This window comes from Agelaius phoeniceus, chromosome 23 (genome assembly GCF_051311805.1).
Source record: "Agelaius phoeniceus isolate bAgePho1 chromosome 23, bAgePho1.hap1, whole genome shotgun sequence".
Taxonomy (NCBI): domain Eukaryota; kingdom Metazoa; phylum Chordata; class Aves; order Passeriformes; family Icteridae; genus Agelaius; species Agelaius phoeniceus.
This window is the reverse complement of record NC_135287.1, coordinates 5,538,345-5,550,729: the sequence shown is the minus strand read 5'-3', so window position 1 is coordinate 5,550,729 and position 12,385 is coordinate 5,538,345. Positions and strand designations below refer to the sequence as shown.

The window sequence follows — 12,385 nt, the reverse complement described above, 5'->3', positions numbered from 1 at the left end:
TGAAAACTGCCAGGATTTTTTTTTTGTCCTGCTGGTGATTTTGTTGTGTGTCCGTGAGCTTGGGCACAGCCACCTCCCCTGTGCAAGGAGAGAAGTCCCTTCCAGGAGAGCTGGGAGATCTGTTCCTCCTCTGGACTGCAATTCCCCAGGACTGGGACTCATCCCCACTTGCAGGTGAGGAATAAATCTCAAGCTCACTCCCTCTCTCCTCAGAGGGACTGGCCTTGGGGTTAAAACAAATTCCACCCTCATGGCCTGCACCAAATGACCCTGGGGGAGGCGGGAGGAGAGAGATGCTCCTCTGGATGGGAAAGAGCTCCTGGGCAAATCCATTTCCAGGGCATCTTCCATGGGCTGTGCTGGAGATGGGAACAAGACAAGGCCCTGCCTGGGGCTGCTGTGCCAAGGTCAAGCAGCCACAGAAGCCCTTGTGGCATCTTTAAATCTTGTTTTCCCTCAAGGTAAGGCATGGGAGGAAGTTTTCTGCTAGAAGAATTAAGAAAAAAAAGAAGAAGAAGTGTTTGGTTGTTCAGCTGCAATGTGTTCAGTGCTGCATGATGGGAACATCCCTGCCAAAAGAAGAGAGGCTGGAAGACAAAATCTTCCCCAAAGAGTCAGTGAGACCTAATCAAACTTCATCAGTGTTCACTTGCCCAGACAAACAGGACCAGAATATTAAACTGACAAAGGAGCACAGGGAAACCTAATTTCACCAGTTTTCTCTGTGTTACAAAACAGAATGAGGGAGTCAATTGATTTTCCTGGAGCTGGTTGTGTTTAAAATGTATGGGAGGGAAGGGAAGAGCCAGGATACAGGCTGGAAGTAATCTGCCCCTGGAATATCAGTCAGTGCTGATATCCCCCTGCCCTCCTAAAATAGCTTAGAAAAGGGTAAAAATAAATTTAAAAATGAAAGATTCCTGCTAGCAAGGCCGTGTTGGAGGATGGAGGGAAAGCAAATTCTGGGATTTGCTGTGGAGGCAGTGAGCTGCCTGGTGCCCTGATGTGCTGGGAGAGGTAAGAGACAGCTTTTTGGGGAAAACTCACTGAACACACTGCCAGGAGCACCCAGGGGAAAAAAATGTCTGGGATTCTTGTTGGGCTGCTGGCATTCCTGTCTGCTCTCTGTTCCTGACAAAGGGTGGGGAGAACAAGGGGAATTAAGAGCTCCTAGCGGGGAAAATGGGGAATAAAAGGCCCCCACCCCAAATGTCAGAGGGGAAAATCAGCTGAGCTCAGGCTGCTTTCCCATGCTGGGGTTGGAGCAGTGCCTGTCTGAGCTGAGCCTTGCTGCAGGATGGAAAATCAGCTCCAACGTGGCTCTGCTGAGGGACCCTTCACCCCTCAGCTGCTGTTCCAGCTCTCCCTCTCATCCAACATGGATACGAACCAACTCAAAGCAGTTGGAATCTTTTTTTGGGGGTACAGATTGGACTCAAATGTAGAGCTGTGGTCAGCTCAGATGCCAGAGGCAGGGAAAATCCCTGCAGCTGTAGGAGTGAAAATGATGATAATGCTCACAGCAGTGGAGCTCCCCACCAGCACCAGAGAGGGTGGAAATGGGAACAGCAAAGAAACCTTCTGTGGGCTGGACTGGGTGAGTTTTTCCTTTTCCACCTGTAAAAAAGCAGGACTTGGATGGCAAAGCAGCTCCATTGAAGCTCCAGGGCAGTGCCTTTGAACCTAGCACTGTTTAATGCTAATCCTGTAACTTTATATAGATGGGCTTTTTTTTTTCTCCCCCCCTTTACACAAAGGAGGAAGGGGCTCAATTCTTCTGAGGGTTGGGTTTTCTGTTCCCTGAGCAGCAGAGCTGCGAGCCCAGCTCTGTCTCTCTGGCATTTCCATCTGAATCCACGTGAAGGGGGTGAGCTTTTGGGGAAGAAAGAGGCTTCTCTCCCTCTCCAGGCCAGAATCTGATCTCCAGATTAGCCTGCTGGTTATCAACAGAGGAGCAACAGTTGTGATTGCAACTCAACACTGCTCCAGCCCTGGAGGAGCATTGAGGAAAAGGGAGTTTTCAATTGGGAGAGCAAAGGGCCGAGCCATCGTTTCGGTCAGCGGCAATAATTGGCATGGCAGCACGGGCATGCATTCCCCATTGACATAGGATTTCTCCCTGCTCTACCAAGACTGGGCTAAAATTTCAGACCTGATTGCTCCTCTAGCCTACAAACAGGTTGGTAATTTATTTTTTTTTTTCCATACCTAAAAAATGGTATTTTTGGATGGGATGTGTTCAGTAGCGCGTTCTTTGCTGTCTGTCCTGCTTTGCTCTTGTCCTTGCACTGCCACAATTCCCTCTGGTCCCTCTCTGCTAATGAGACTCAGATCTACATTCTATACAAAATTCTGCCTCTCTCCTTTCACCTTTCCAAGACAGGGAATGTGCTAAAACTTCTCCTTGGTGGAATGAACTTTTCCCCATGGAGAATGGGCTCGCGAAGGTCTTTCCTTCCACCGTGTTCCAGACTCTGAGTGATGGGAGTGATGTGGGATAAATTATGGGATATTCCCCCCCTAATCCTGTACTCTGTGGCATTAGAAGAACTTGGATCTGTAAATCCACATTTTCCATAAAAACAGATCCATGGGGAGAACACAAAGGGTTTTTAGGGAGAACTTGGATCTGTAAATCCACATTTTCCATAAAAACAGATCCACGGGGAGAACACAAAGGGATTTTAGGGAGATTGTTAAGGCTGGGAGGCTGCTGTTGACACCCAGGCTGTTCATCATGCACAGTTGGTGTGGGGAGCTCCCAAATCCCTTCCCAGCTCTCCTGGTGAATCCCAGACCTTTCCTGGGAGCTCTCCCTGAGCCCTGCCCGTGCGGAACGAGCGCAATCCACAGCAAAGAAATCAAAGCAGGTGTTTTAGCAATATTTTCTATTGGATTAATAACCAGTAACAAATTGCATTAGGCACAGAAGGAATTAGAGCTGGCACAGGATTTCGCTCTCATTTTGCATCTTCACTCTCTCAGTCTCTCATTGATTCCTGTACAAGGAGCTGCCCAGCTGTGTAAATGTTTGTGCTCCTTCCACGCTCATCCAGCGCCCTGAGTGATGGCTCTGGTGGCAGCCAGGGCAGAGCATTTGCTGAAGCTGAAGCCCCTGGACCATGAGAGCTCATCACAGCTCTGCTGTGGATCAGAGCTGCTCCCCTGGGATCATCCCTGCTCAGGAGAATAAGGAGCACACGGAGGCTGTGGCTGTTCACAGCTCCCAGACATGAAATGAGCTCTCCCAGGTGTTTCTGGGCTTCCTTTGGCAGTGGTTTGCTGTTATCACCAGGTGTTTCAGGGTTTTCCTGGCAGGTGAGGGACCTCACCTGAAACATCCACATGTCAGCAGCAGCCAGGCAGCTTCAGGAATCCCCTCAAAGATGAGTTTTCCTACCGATGTGATGCATGGCTGCGTTTGTCTCCTTCCTGTAGGATGAACCAGAGATCATTTCTGGGAGCCTGGGTGGCCCTTTTGGTGATAACAGCACAGCAGCGAGGTGAGTATCCCCCAGCAGGAAAATATTCCCCAGCTGGGCTGTGCCCAGACACCCCAGAGGGCTTGGAAAATGACCCCAGAGGGCTTGGAAAATGACCCCAGAGGGCTTGGAAAATGACCCCAGAGGGTTTGGGAAACCATCCCAGAGGGTTTGGGAAACCATCCCAGAGGGTTGGGGAAACCATCCCAGAGGGCTTGGAAAAGGACCCCAGAGGGCTTGGAAAACGATCCCAGAGGGTTTGGGGAAACACCCCAGAGGGTTTGGGAAACACCCCAGAGGGTTTGGGGAAACACCCCCAGCTCCTTGGCTGGAGCAAAAACAAGAATCAGAGTGACCTGAGTGTTCCCCATGGGGAGGGAGGGACTGAGAATCCCAAGGGCTGCTCATGTTTATCATTTGTGTGGCTGTGTGTGCACCTGGAGCATTGCAGAGGAAGCAGGAGTTTGGAAAATGTCTGTGCCAGGGCTGCTGAGCAGGCCTGGTAGAGTGGCACTGATAGAGCTAAAGAAGAATTGAGGAAGCTCTGCTGAGCCTTCTGTTTAAAAATGGAGTAAAATACGTGTTCTGTAGCTGTGCCTTGGTTGTGATAACTCCTCAGGTGTGTAACAGCTGTGAAATTATTTATTTTACTGCCTGGCAAGAGGAATTTTGCTGTGGCCCTTTGGATATGTCTGTGGAAACAGGGCTGTGGCTTGGACAGCCTCAATGCCACCTCCCCTGTGTCCAACAGGGCACTCAGGGCACACCAATGTCTTAGGAAATCAGGATGCCAGTGGGTTAGGCCAGATTTCCCCTTTTCCCAGGGAAAATTGGAGCCTGGGAAGGGTCCATCAGTGACTCCTTAATGCTCAGAGCATGGAGCACCCTCAGAGCTGGCACCAAGGAGAGCCCCCTGTGTGTCCATGGGATCACAGAGCAGCCTGGAGCTCAGGGCAGGGTCCTGGCAATGAAAGCATGTCCTGAATCCAGGTGAACAGAGCCAGGATTGTTCCAAGCCCGGGGGCTCTGTCGTCCCAGATTGAATGATTGAATGTCATGAGGGCTTTCCTGCATCAAAGAGGGCAGAAGGGGGAGGCAAACCCAGAAAAATCTCATTTTGCTCTGTGAGGAGCTGACTGGAGGAACAGGACGTGAAATGACAGCAGAAGTCTGGCTGGGACAAGAAGGGAAATGTGTCCTGGGGCCTGAAGTGGCTGCTTGTGCCTCAAGCTGATGGATTTTAGGCTGGTAAAAAAGCAGCAGGCTGAAATGTGTCAAAAACCATCCTCTGAAGCACTTTTGGGACAGACAGCTATGTCCTCTGGCAGTGCCTTTTAGCAGGAAAGCGAATTTTGCTGGGAGCAGCCGTGCCCGCTCAGGCTGTGAGCCCGACAGGAGCCCTGGCAGGGCAGGAGGAAGGTGGGCACTGCCAGGAACGTGGCTCTGGGGGCTGAAATCGGTGCTGTTTGCCCCCCTGAGCACCTCACGGCTGGAACAGCCTCCCCTGCCCACCCTGGAGCAGGGCATGGAGCTGCTGTCCCCCTGTGAAGCCAAGACTGGGGGGTTTGGCTTGGTCACAGTCCCAGGGCAGGAAAAACGGCAGCTGGGGTGCAGCCTGTGGTCACTTGGCTTTGCCCTGGGTAACCTGGATGAGGCTTTTCCTCCTGAGCCCGGCCTAAAGCCAGTCCCACAGCTCTGCCCTGGCTCCAAGCACCCTTTGGCTGCTGATGTTGGGATTTGGTGCTGTTGTCTGCTTTGGCTGCTGATTTTTGGGTTTGGTGCTGTTTTCTGTGGCCTCTCTGAAATCAGGACTGCCCTGACCCTGCTCTCAGGACTCTTCTCCTTCTCCTTCCAGCTCACACCATGGCAAGCCTGTACCCATACTGGCAGAACGACACCAAAACCCCCAAAGTGGACGATGGCAGCTCCCCTGAAATCAAGATCTCTGTGCCATTCATCTTTTTTGGAGCCCAATACAGAAGCATTTATGTAAGTGGAGAAAGCAGATCTTCCCTTCATCCTTTTCCTTGCCATTATTGGCTGCATTTTAAACATGCTCTGCCTGTCACCAGGAATTGGAAGATTTATTAGCAGGCACCTGACAAGTTCTTAGATTTCATGAACTGATAGGTTTTATGATTAAGAAAGTCAAAGGTATATTTAATGGGATAATGTTCATAGGAAAGGAATCTAAAAGGCAATAAATTTTCTTTGTGGGTGATTAAATGGCACAGCAAAGCGAAGGGCTTGACACAAGGGACATTATTCCTGCTCCATGACAAGAAACAAGAACATGCAGGACCTGCAGGGAGGAAAGGGGGCAGCAGCTTTGTGGGGACCCCAGACAAGGACAGGCTGCTGCTGCTGCTCCCAGGTGATGGCACAGCAAAGCCTGGCTAAGGGGACACCAGGGCTGGGCTGAGAGGGCTCACCCGAGCTCACCCAAACCTCAGACAGGGCCTAAGTCAGCCTGACTGTGCCACATCCCGAGTTTTGTGCTCTCTGTGGGATCAGAAGAGAGGCAAAGACTCATCCATTCTCCAGCTGGTGTTTGTGCACAGCAGCACTGGGAAAGCAGAATCCCGTTCCCTTCTCTGGTGGGGATTCCAGCACCCAGGGCAGCAGTGCCATTTGTTATCCATCCTTTGCAAAAATGTCGTTTTGGGGAGCATCTTCAGCAGACCCTGGGGAGGCTGAGGTGGCACCTCCGTGCTCCTGGGGAGCCCCAGGATCTGTCACAGATGACAAAGCCAAGGGCAGTTTTGTCCATGCAGCCACCTGCACCATCATCCACGTCCCTCAGTGCTGCAGGGCTGAGTAATCCCAAAAATTGAGGAATCCCAAAAATTGAGCAATCCCAGAAACAGCGCCTCAGCAGATTTGGGTGCCATCTCCTGCAGAACCTTATGTTGAAGAATTTTCCGGGTTTTGAGGCTTCCTGCACCAACTCTTGCCCACCATGGGTAGGATGAAGCTGAGTCATGCTCGGGCTGCTCACCCTCTGTCCATGTATGGGGAGAGAGGGTTTGGGTTCACACTTCCCACCAAACCAGCCTCTCTGTGCTGCTTTATTCTGCCAAACCCCACTTGCTCAGACACCATGGGGGTCTCCACGCAGGTCAACAACAATGGAGTGATCTCCTTCAACGCCCTGGTCAGCCAGTTCACGCCCGAGGCCTTCCCGCTGACCGACGGCCGCGCCTTCGTGGCGCCCTTCTGGGCCGACGTGCACAACGGCATCCGCGGGGAGATCTTCTACAGGGAGAGCACGGAGCCAGAGCTGCTCCTCAGGGCCTCCAGGGACATCCGCAGGCACTTCAGGGACATGGCCTCCTTCTCTGCCCGCTGGCTCTTCATCGTCACCTGGGAGGAGGTCACCTTCTACGGGGGGAGCAGCACGACGCCAGTGAGCAGCTTCTCATGAGTGTTTTTTATGTCTTGTCCTCTAAAGGGGAAATTTTTTTTTTATTTTATGTCTTGTCCCCTCCAAAGAGGTAAATTTTTAGAAATTTTTGGGGTTGATGGAGGTGTTCTTCACCGTCTGTGTGTAAAATTGAGGAGGTGACCTTCTACAGGGGGGGAGCAGCGCGACGCTGGTGAGGGATTCTCGTGGGTGGATTTTATGTCTTGTCCTGTAAAGAGGGGAGGTTTTTTTATTTTATGTCTTGTCCCCTCCAAAGAGGTGAAATTTAGGGGTTCATTCACCTCCAAAGAGGGGAATTTTGGGGGTTGATGGACATGTTCTTCATTATCTGTGTGTAAAATTGAGGAGGTGACCTTCTACAGGGGAAGCAGCATGACACTGGTGAGGGGCTTCTTGTGGGTGGATTTTATGCCTTGTCTTGTAAAGAGGAAAATTTTTTATTTTGTGTCTTGTCCCCTCCGAAGAGATGAATTAGGGGAATTTTGGGGGTTGATGGAGGTGTTCTTCATCATCTGTGTGTAGAATTGAGGAGGTGACATTCTACAGGGGGAGCAGCACAACACCGGTGAGGGGCTTCTCATGGGTGGATTTTATGTCTTGTCCTGTAAAGAGGGGAGGTTTTTATTTTATGTCTTGTCCCCTCCAAAGAGGGGAATTTTGGGGGTTCATTCACCTCCAAAGAGAGAGATTTTGGGGGTTGATGGAAGTGTTCTTCATCATGTCTGTGTAAAATTGAGTGAGACACTTTTTGTTCCTGCTCCCCAGTTCCCTTCTGGGCAGAGGGGATTTTTCATTCTCTCCCCTGAGCCCCGCTCCCTGCTTTAAGATCCCCAGGGAAAGCAGCTCCTCCTCAGTGTTTGCAGGATCTAAGCAAGGCTCTGACACCAATTAGGACTTTTTGGCTTGATCACAATGCATTTCTTGCATACAAATTCAGCTGTTTCTGACGGCAGCTCCCTGCCTGCATGGGAGATTGATCACGCTGATCAGAGTCACACTAATGACTTGGCCATGTCACATGGCCACAAATGTGTGAGCTGTAGCTCACAGGAGGGGGATGGCAGTGGGATGTTTGTCAGGGCATGGACAGCTTTTAAATATCTGGTGAGTTTGTGAGCTGTGACTGCAGCTGATGTCGGGAGCCTCGTGCTGGACTGCTGGTAGGGGTGAAGATAGAATCAGAGTGGTTTGGGTGGGAAAAGATCACCTCACTCCATCCCCTGCCATGGCCAGGGACACTTTCCTCTAGACCAGGCCTGCCCCAAGCCTCCTTCTTGAACAGCAAATGAGGGATCCCAGCTCTTGTCTGCCTTGTTCAGGATTAGCCTGTGTGCTGTGAGTGCCAAAACCCAGCTTCTCCTGTCTCGAGGAGTTGGCTCTGATAAACAGTTCAGCTCTTTTCCATTTGTTAGAGAAGCTTGAGATTTCATGCATATTTTTTTGCCAGTCCCGGCAGCACTTGCAGAAAAACCCCACACATATATATTTATATATATATATATATATTTTCAGACAGCAAGCAATATAGAGATTCGTGTATTGCCTGAAGAATTACATTTGCAACACAATGCAATTTATTTTGCTTTAGAGCAGCCTTCCTGCTCAGCAGCAGCCAGGGCTGGGGGTTGGCACGGGGAGTAGCACCATGCAACTCAAGCAGGAATTTCATCGCAATGCAGGAAAACTGCAGAAAATTTGGGAATGTGGCCTCAGGGACGCTGCAGGTGCTGCCTGGAGATGTCACCTGAGCAAATGGGTTCATTTTCTGAGGGCCGGGCAGAGAGAGGGCTCCATGGCCTCCAAAGAGGGGAATTTTGGGGGTTGATGGAAGTGTTGCTCATGAGGAGAGCCAGGTGTGAGATTCTCCTCCTGCCACCCTCCCAGAGGCTCCTGAGCATGGAAAAGCTTCTGTGGCACTCTCCAAGTGGCACTGCCTTTGTGTGTGACATGTTTGTGATCTCCCAGCATGGCAAAAGGCTTGGCAAAGGTGAGCAAGAGGAAACCTGCAGGAGTAGGAGAAAGAATCTCAGGGAAAGGATGAGGAGTGGAAGTGGCTCTGCTGTGCTCCCTGCCCTGGTGTGAACTGTGCCATTTGCAGCTGCTCAGAGGCAGCTCTGCCCACACCTCTCCCTCTCTCTGTCTCTCCTGACAGCTCCTGGAGCTTCTTCGCCTCCGTGTGCCTGAGCTCTCCTGGCAGGGCCCTCGTTTCCCTGGCAGTGACATTCCCTGTGCCGTGCAGGCGGCCCTGGGCTCCCCTCTGAGGCATCCTCAGGGCAGTGGGTTTGCTCCAAGGGGATGGGACGTGGTGCCAAGTGACCCCCAGCCCTCCCCTTCCTCCAGCAGCCACCAACCAACTGCCCACAGTGCTCAGGATGCTGAGATAATGCAGGAGAAGCCCTGATGCTTCCCAGTGGGAGATGTTTGGGTCTGTGGGCTTTCCCAATCACCTGGGAATTGTTTCTGTGGCTGCAGTTTCCTCCCCAGGGTGCAGTGCCCAGGTAGCCAGGCCTGAAGGGTTGCTCTGCATTAATTAAAAGAGAGGCAGCCCACATTTGCTAAAATCCTGCTTGCTCAGGGGCAGGAGGAGCTGCTCTCAGGGCATGGTCCCAGGGCAGGAAAATGCAGGGAGCTGAGAGAAGGGACTGACTGAGCTCCCTGCTGCTGGGTCTGCAGGGATGGAGGGGATGTCTCAAGGGAAGGAGTTGCTTCTGCCTTTCTGCACAGCCCTGAAAGGGAAGATGGGCTCTTCCCACCTGGATCCTGGCTGGAACGTGGCTGGAGTTGGTGGGGCTGGAAATGCAGAGTCATTTCAAGTGAAAGCAAGAACACGAGCAGAGGATTTAGCAGGTGGGGAGGGGATTTGGCAGGCAGCAAAGTGCAGGATATACATGGCTGGCTTGGATGTAATCCACCCTCAGCAGCGTTGTAGGATGTGAATGTGGAAGGGAACCGGGAGAGATAATGCAGGAATGAAGCTAAGACAGGGTAATGGGAGATAACAGATCACAGCCACCAAATCCTGTCAGCTTATTCTCATGCTGCCATCTATTGGTGTTCCCCTGGATCTGAGGTGGTCCTCACACGCTCCCGGGTGGAGGAAGGAGCAGAATGGCAGCTGCTGGAGCAGTGGCAGCAATTTTGGGTATTTTAGGTCTCATTCCACTTCTGCTCTTCACTGTGAGGCTCACCCGGGCCAGACTTCACTGTGGCAGGAGGGCAGGAGGAAAGCTGTACCCCCTGTGAGGGTGGCCGTGGTTTCCCACAGGTGAACACGTTCCAGGCTGTCCTGATCACAGACGGGGTGTCCTCCTTTGCCCTGTTCAACTACCACGAGATCAGCTGGACCACGGGCACAGCCAGCGGAGGGGACCCCCTCACTGGTCTCGGCGGGGTGATGGCTCAGGTGAGGCTCCTGCTCCCATTCCCCATCCCTGATGAGCTCTTGGGTGGCTGCCTAGGGCTTTTCCAAAGCATCCATGCTTCCTCAGGCCACTGAGTCCCTCAGCATCCCCAGCACTGGTCTTACACTCAGCTGCTGGGATGAGCACTCCACAATTTGGTGGTGGCAGCAGGGCCACAGCCAGTCCCTCTGCCTGAGGAAGGGGACATTGCTGCATAGGGAATGTGGGAAGCCAGCATCCCCACATTGCTTCCTCACTTCATCCCTCCCTGCATCGCTCCCCCACTTTATTTTGGCCACTCAGTTCACACACCCTTAGATCTGTGTGTACATACATATGGATCTATACAAATATAAATCTGTGAATACACTTCCCTCCTGCTTCTAGTACCTGTTTAGCTTTTCATTCACATCTAGACTACCTGAAAACAGAAATTTAGACAACCTGAAAACAGAAATCTCCAGATAGAGCTGTTAAAACTAAAGATGTACTCAGGGGGGAGTAGATGTACTCAGGGGGAACAGAGAAGTGAGGAAATGCAGCATTGCTTTCCCCATTGCCAAGATGGGTGATGGAATTTGCTCTCTCTCTGCTTTAGGCTGGCTTCAATGGTGGAAATCTCACCAACTTTTTCAGCATGCCAGGCTCCAGAACCCCAGACATTGTCAATATTGAGGAAACAACCAACGTAAATGTCCCTGGGCGCTGGGCTTTCAAAATAGATGGCAGAGAAATAGACCCGGCCAACGGCTGCAGCCTGAGAGGTAAGGGAGAAATGGCATTGCTTGCCCCCAAATTTTGGGGTGCAGTGTAGCAAAAGGTGAGGCTGTTGGGGTGCTGCATGACCTGTGCTTTTGCCAGGGTGTCCCCATGAGCTGCAGCAGGGACAGAAGCACAAGAGAGGGTTCAGTCCTTGCACATCTCTGAGTTCCTGCGATAATTGGTGGCAACAGGAAAGACCCAGGGGACAGCAATTTCCTCCTGCCTGTAAATTAGGGAAGCTGATCTTGTGCCATTTCCCTTGTTTGTGCATGAGGAGCAGCAGGTTTTGCAGGCAGGACCAATGTCATGTGTCTGCAGCAGTTACAGAGCGTGTGCCTGTCACTGACAGCGCAGGGCCATAAAGGGATTAATCGATGCACACTCTGGCTGCACGGGGGCTCTGCTGCTGAAAGATTATTGCATTTCCATTTGACAAATAAAACTGTCAGGAGCATCCACTGTGCTCCAGGAGTCTTTCCAGCAAGTGAGGATTGTCATTTGCTGACAGACACTGGAGACATGTGGCTTCTTTATGTCCTAGTTTAGGACTACTCGAGGTCCATGAGATCCCAAGGCTCTTGCAGCTCCAGCAGAGTTTTGGGTCCAGCTGCTCCAGCATTTCCCAGCTGCTGACCTCTGGAAGAAAGGCTGGACTTTGCAGAGAAGCTGGAAACCAGTGTCAGCTCTGCAGATGACAAGAGGAGTGCGAGTAGATCCCACCACTGGATTTAAATTTCACGGTGAACGGGTGATTGCCCTCCACGAGAGGAGATGCAGCACGAGGTGTTGGATCCGAGTGACACCCCCTTCCCAAATTCCCCACACCAGGGATGGTTGGAGCGTGGGCCTTGCCAAGAGGAGACATTTGTTGCAGGGAAGCAGAAAACAGCTTTTTTTTTTTTTTTTTTTTGGTAGGAGGCAGGGAAGAGAACAAAAAGTTTAGGAGAGGTAAACTCAGGCAGCTCACGGCAGAAGCCACGCGCTGGAGGAGTGTGAAAAATGGCCAGATGGAGGGGAGAGAAACCCTCCCGGGGACTTGCCATCCTTGCTCTCCAGCCTTCTTCCTGCCTCTGCTGTCTCTCACCAGCCAAACCCGCTCCCTCTCTGGTGCTGCCTGGGGCTGTGAGATCACTCAGCACCCTGCTGGGGCTCGTGTATGGGGTGGAGTTGCTTATCAACAGCTCTTTGGTGTAGTAACTACTACGAGATCTTCCTGAATGGGAGTAAATTGCTCCTGGGGCTGCTGATGAGAGTGACTTTTTGTCCAGCACAAGGGAACTGTGGAAGTGAGAGCAAAGCTGGAGGATGGTGCAAGT

General features: G+C 51.7%; 1 protein-coding gene across 4 annotated transcripts in view; it reads left to right on the top strand.

Annotated features, from left to right (window-relative positions):
* Positions 1–26: 26 nt before the first annotated feature.
* TECTA (tectorin alpha) overlaps positions 27–12,385 on the top strand; it is a 28,994-nt gene continuing 16,635 nt past the window's right edge. For 3 of the 4 annotated variants that reach the window (XR_013185013.1, XM_077189808.1, XM_054647451.2), the window contains exons 1-6: positions 27–2,179; positions 3,439–3,503; positions 5,338–5,471; positions 6,601–6,888; positions 10,172–10,309; positions 10,906–11,071. Coding sequence is in view for 3 of the 4 variants with exons in the window: in XM_077189808.1 (XP_077045923.1) it covers positions 3,440–3,503; positions 5,338–5,471; positions 6,601–6,888; positions 10,172–10,309; positions 10,906–11,071 (790 nt within the window). In the remaining variant the exon portion in view is untranslated. Of the gene's footprint in view, positions 2,180–2,263; positions 3,504–5,337; positions 5,472–6,600; positions 6,889–10,171; positions 10,310–10,905; positions 11,072–12,385 lie in introns of those variants that run through there. The other variant, XM_054647449.2, reaches the window with a different exon arrangement.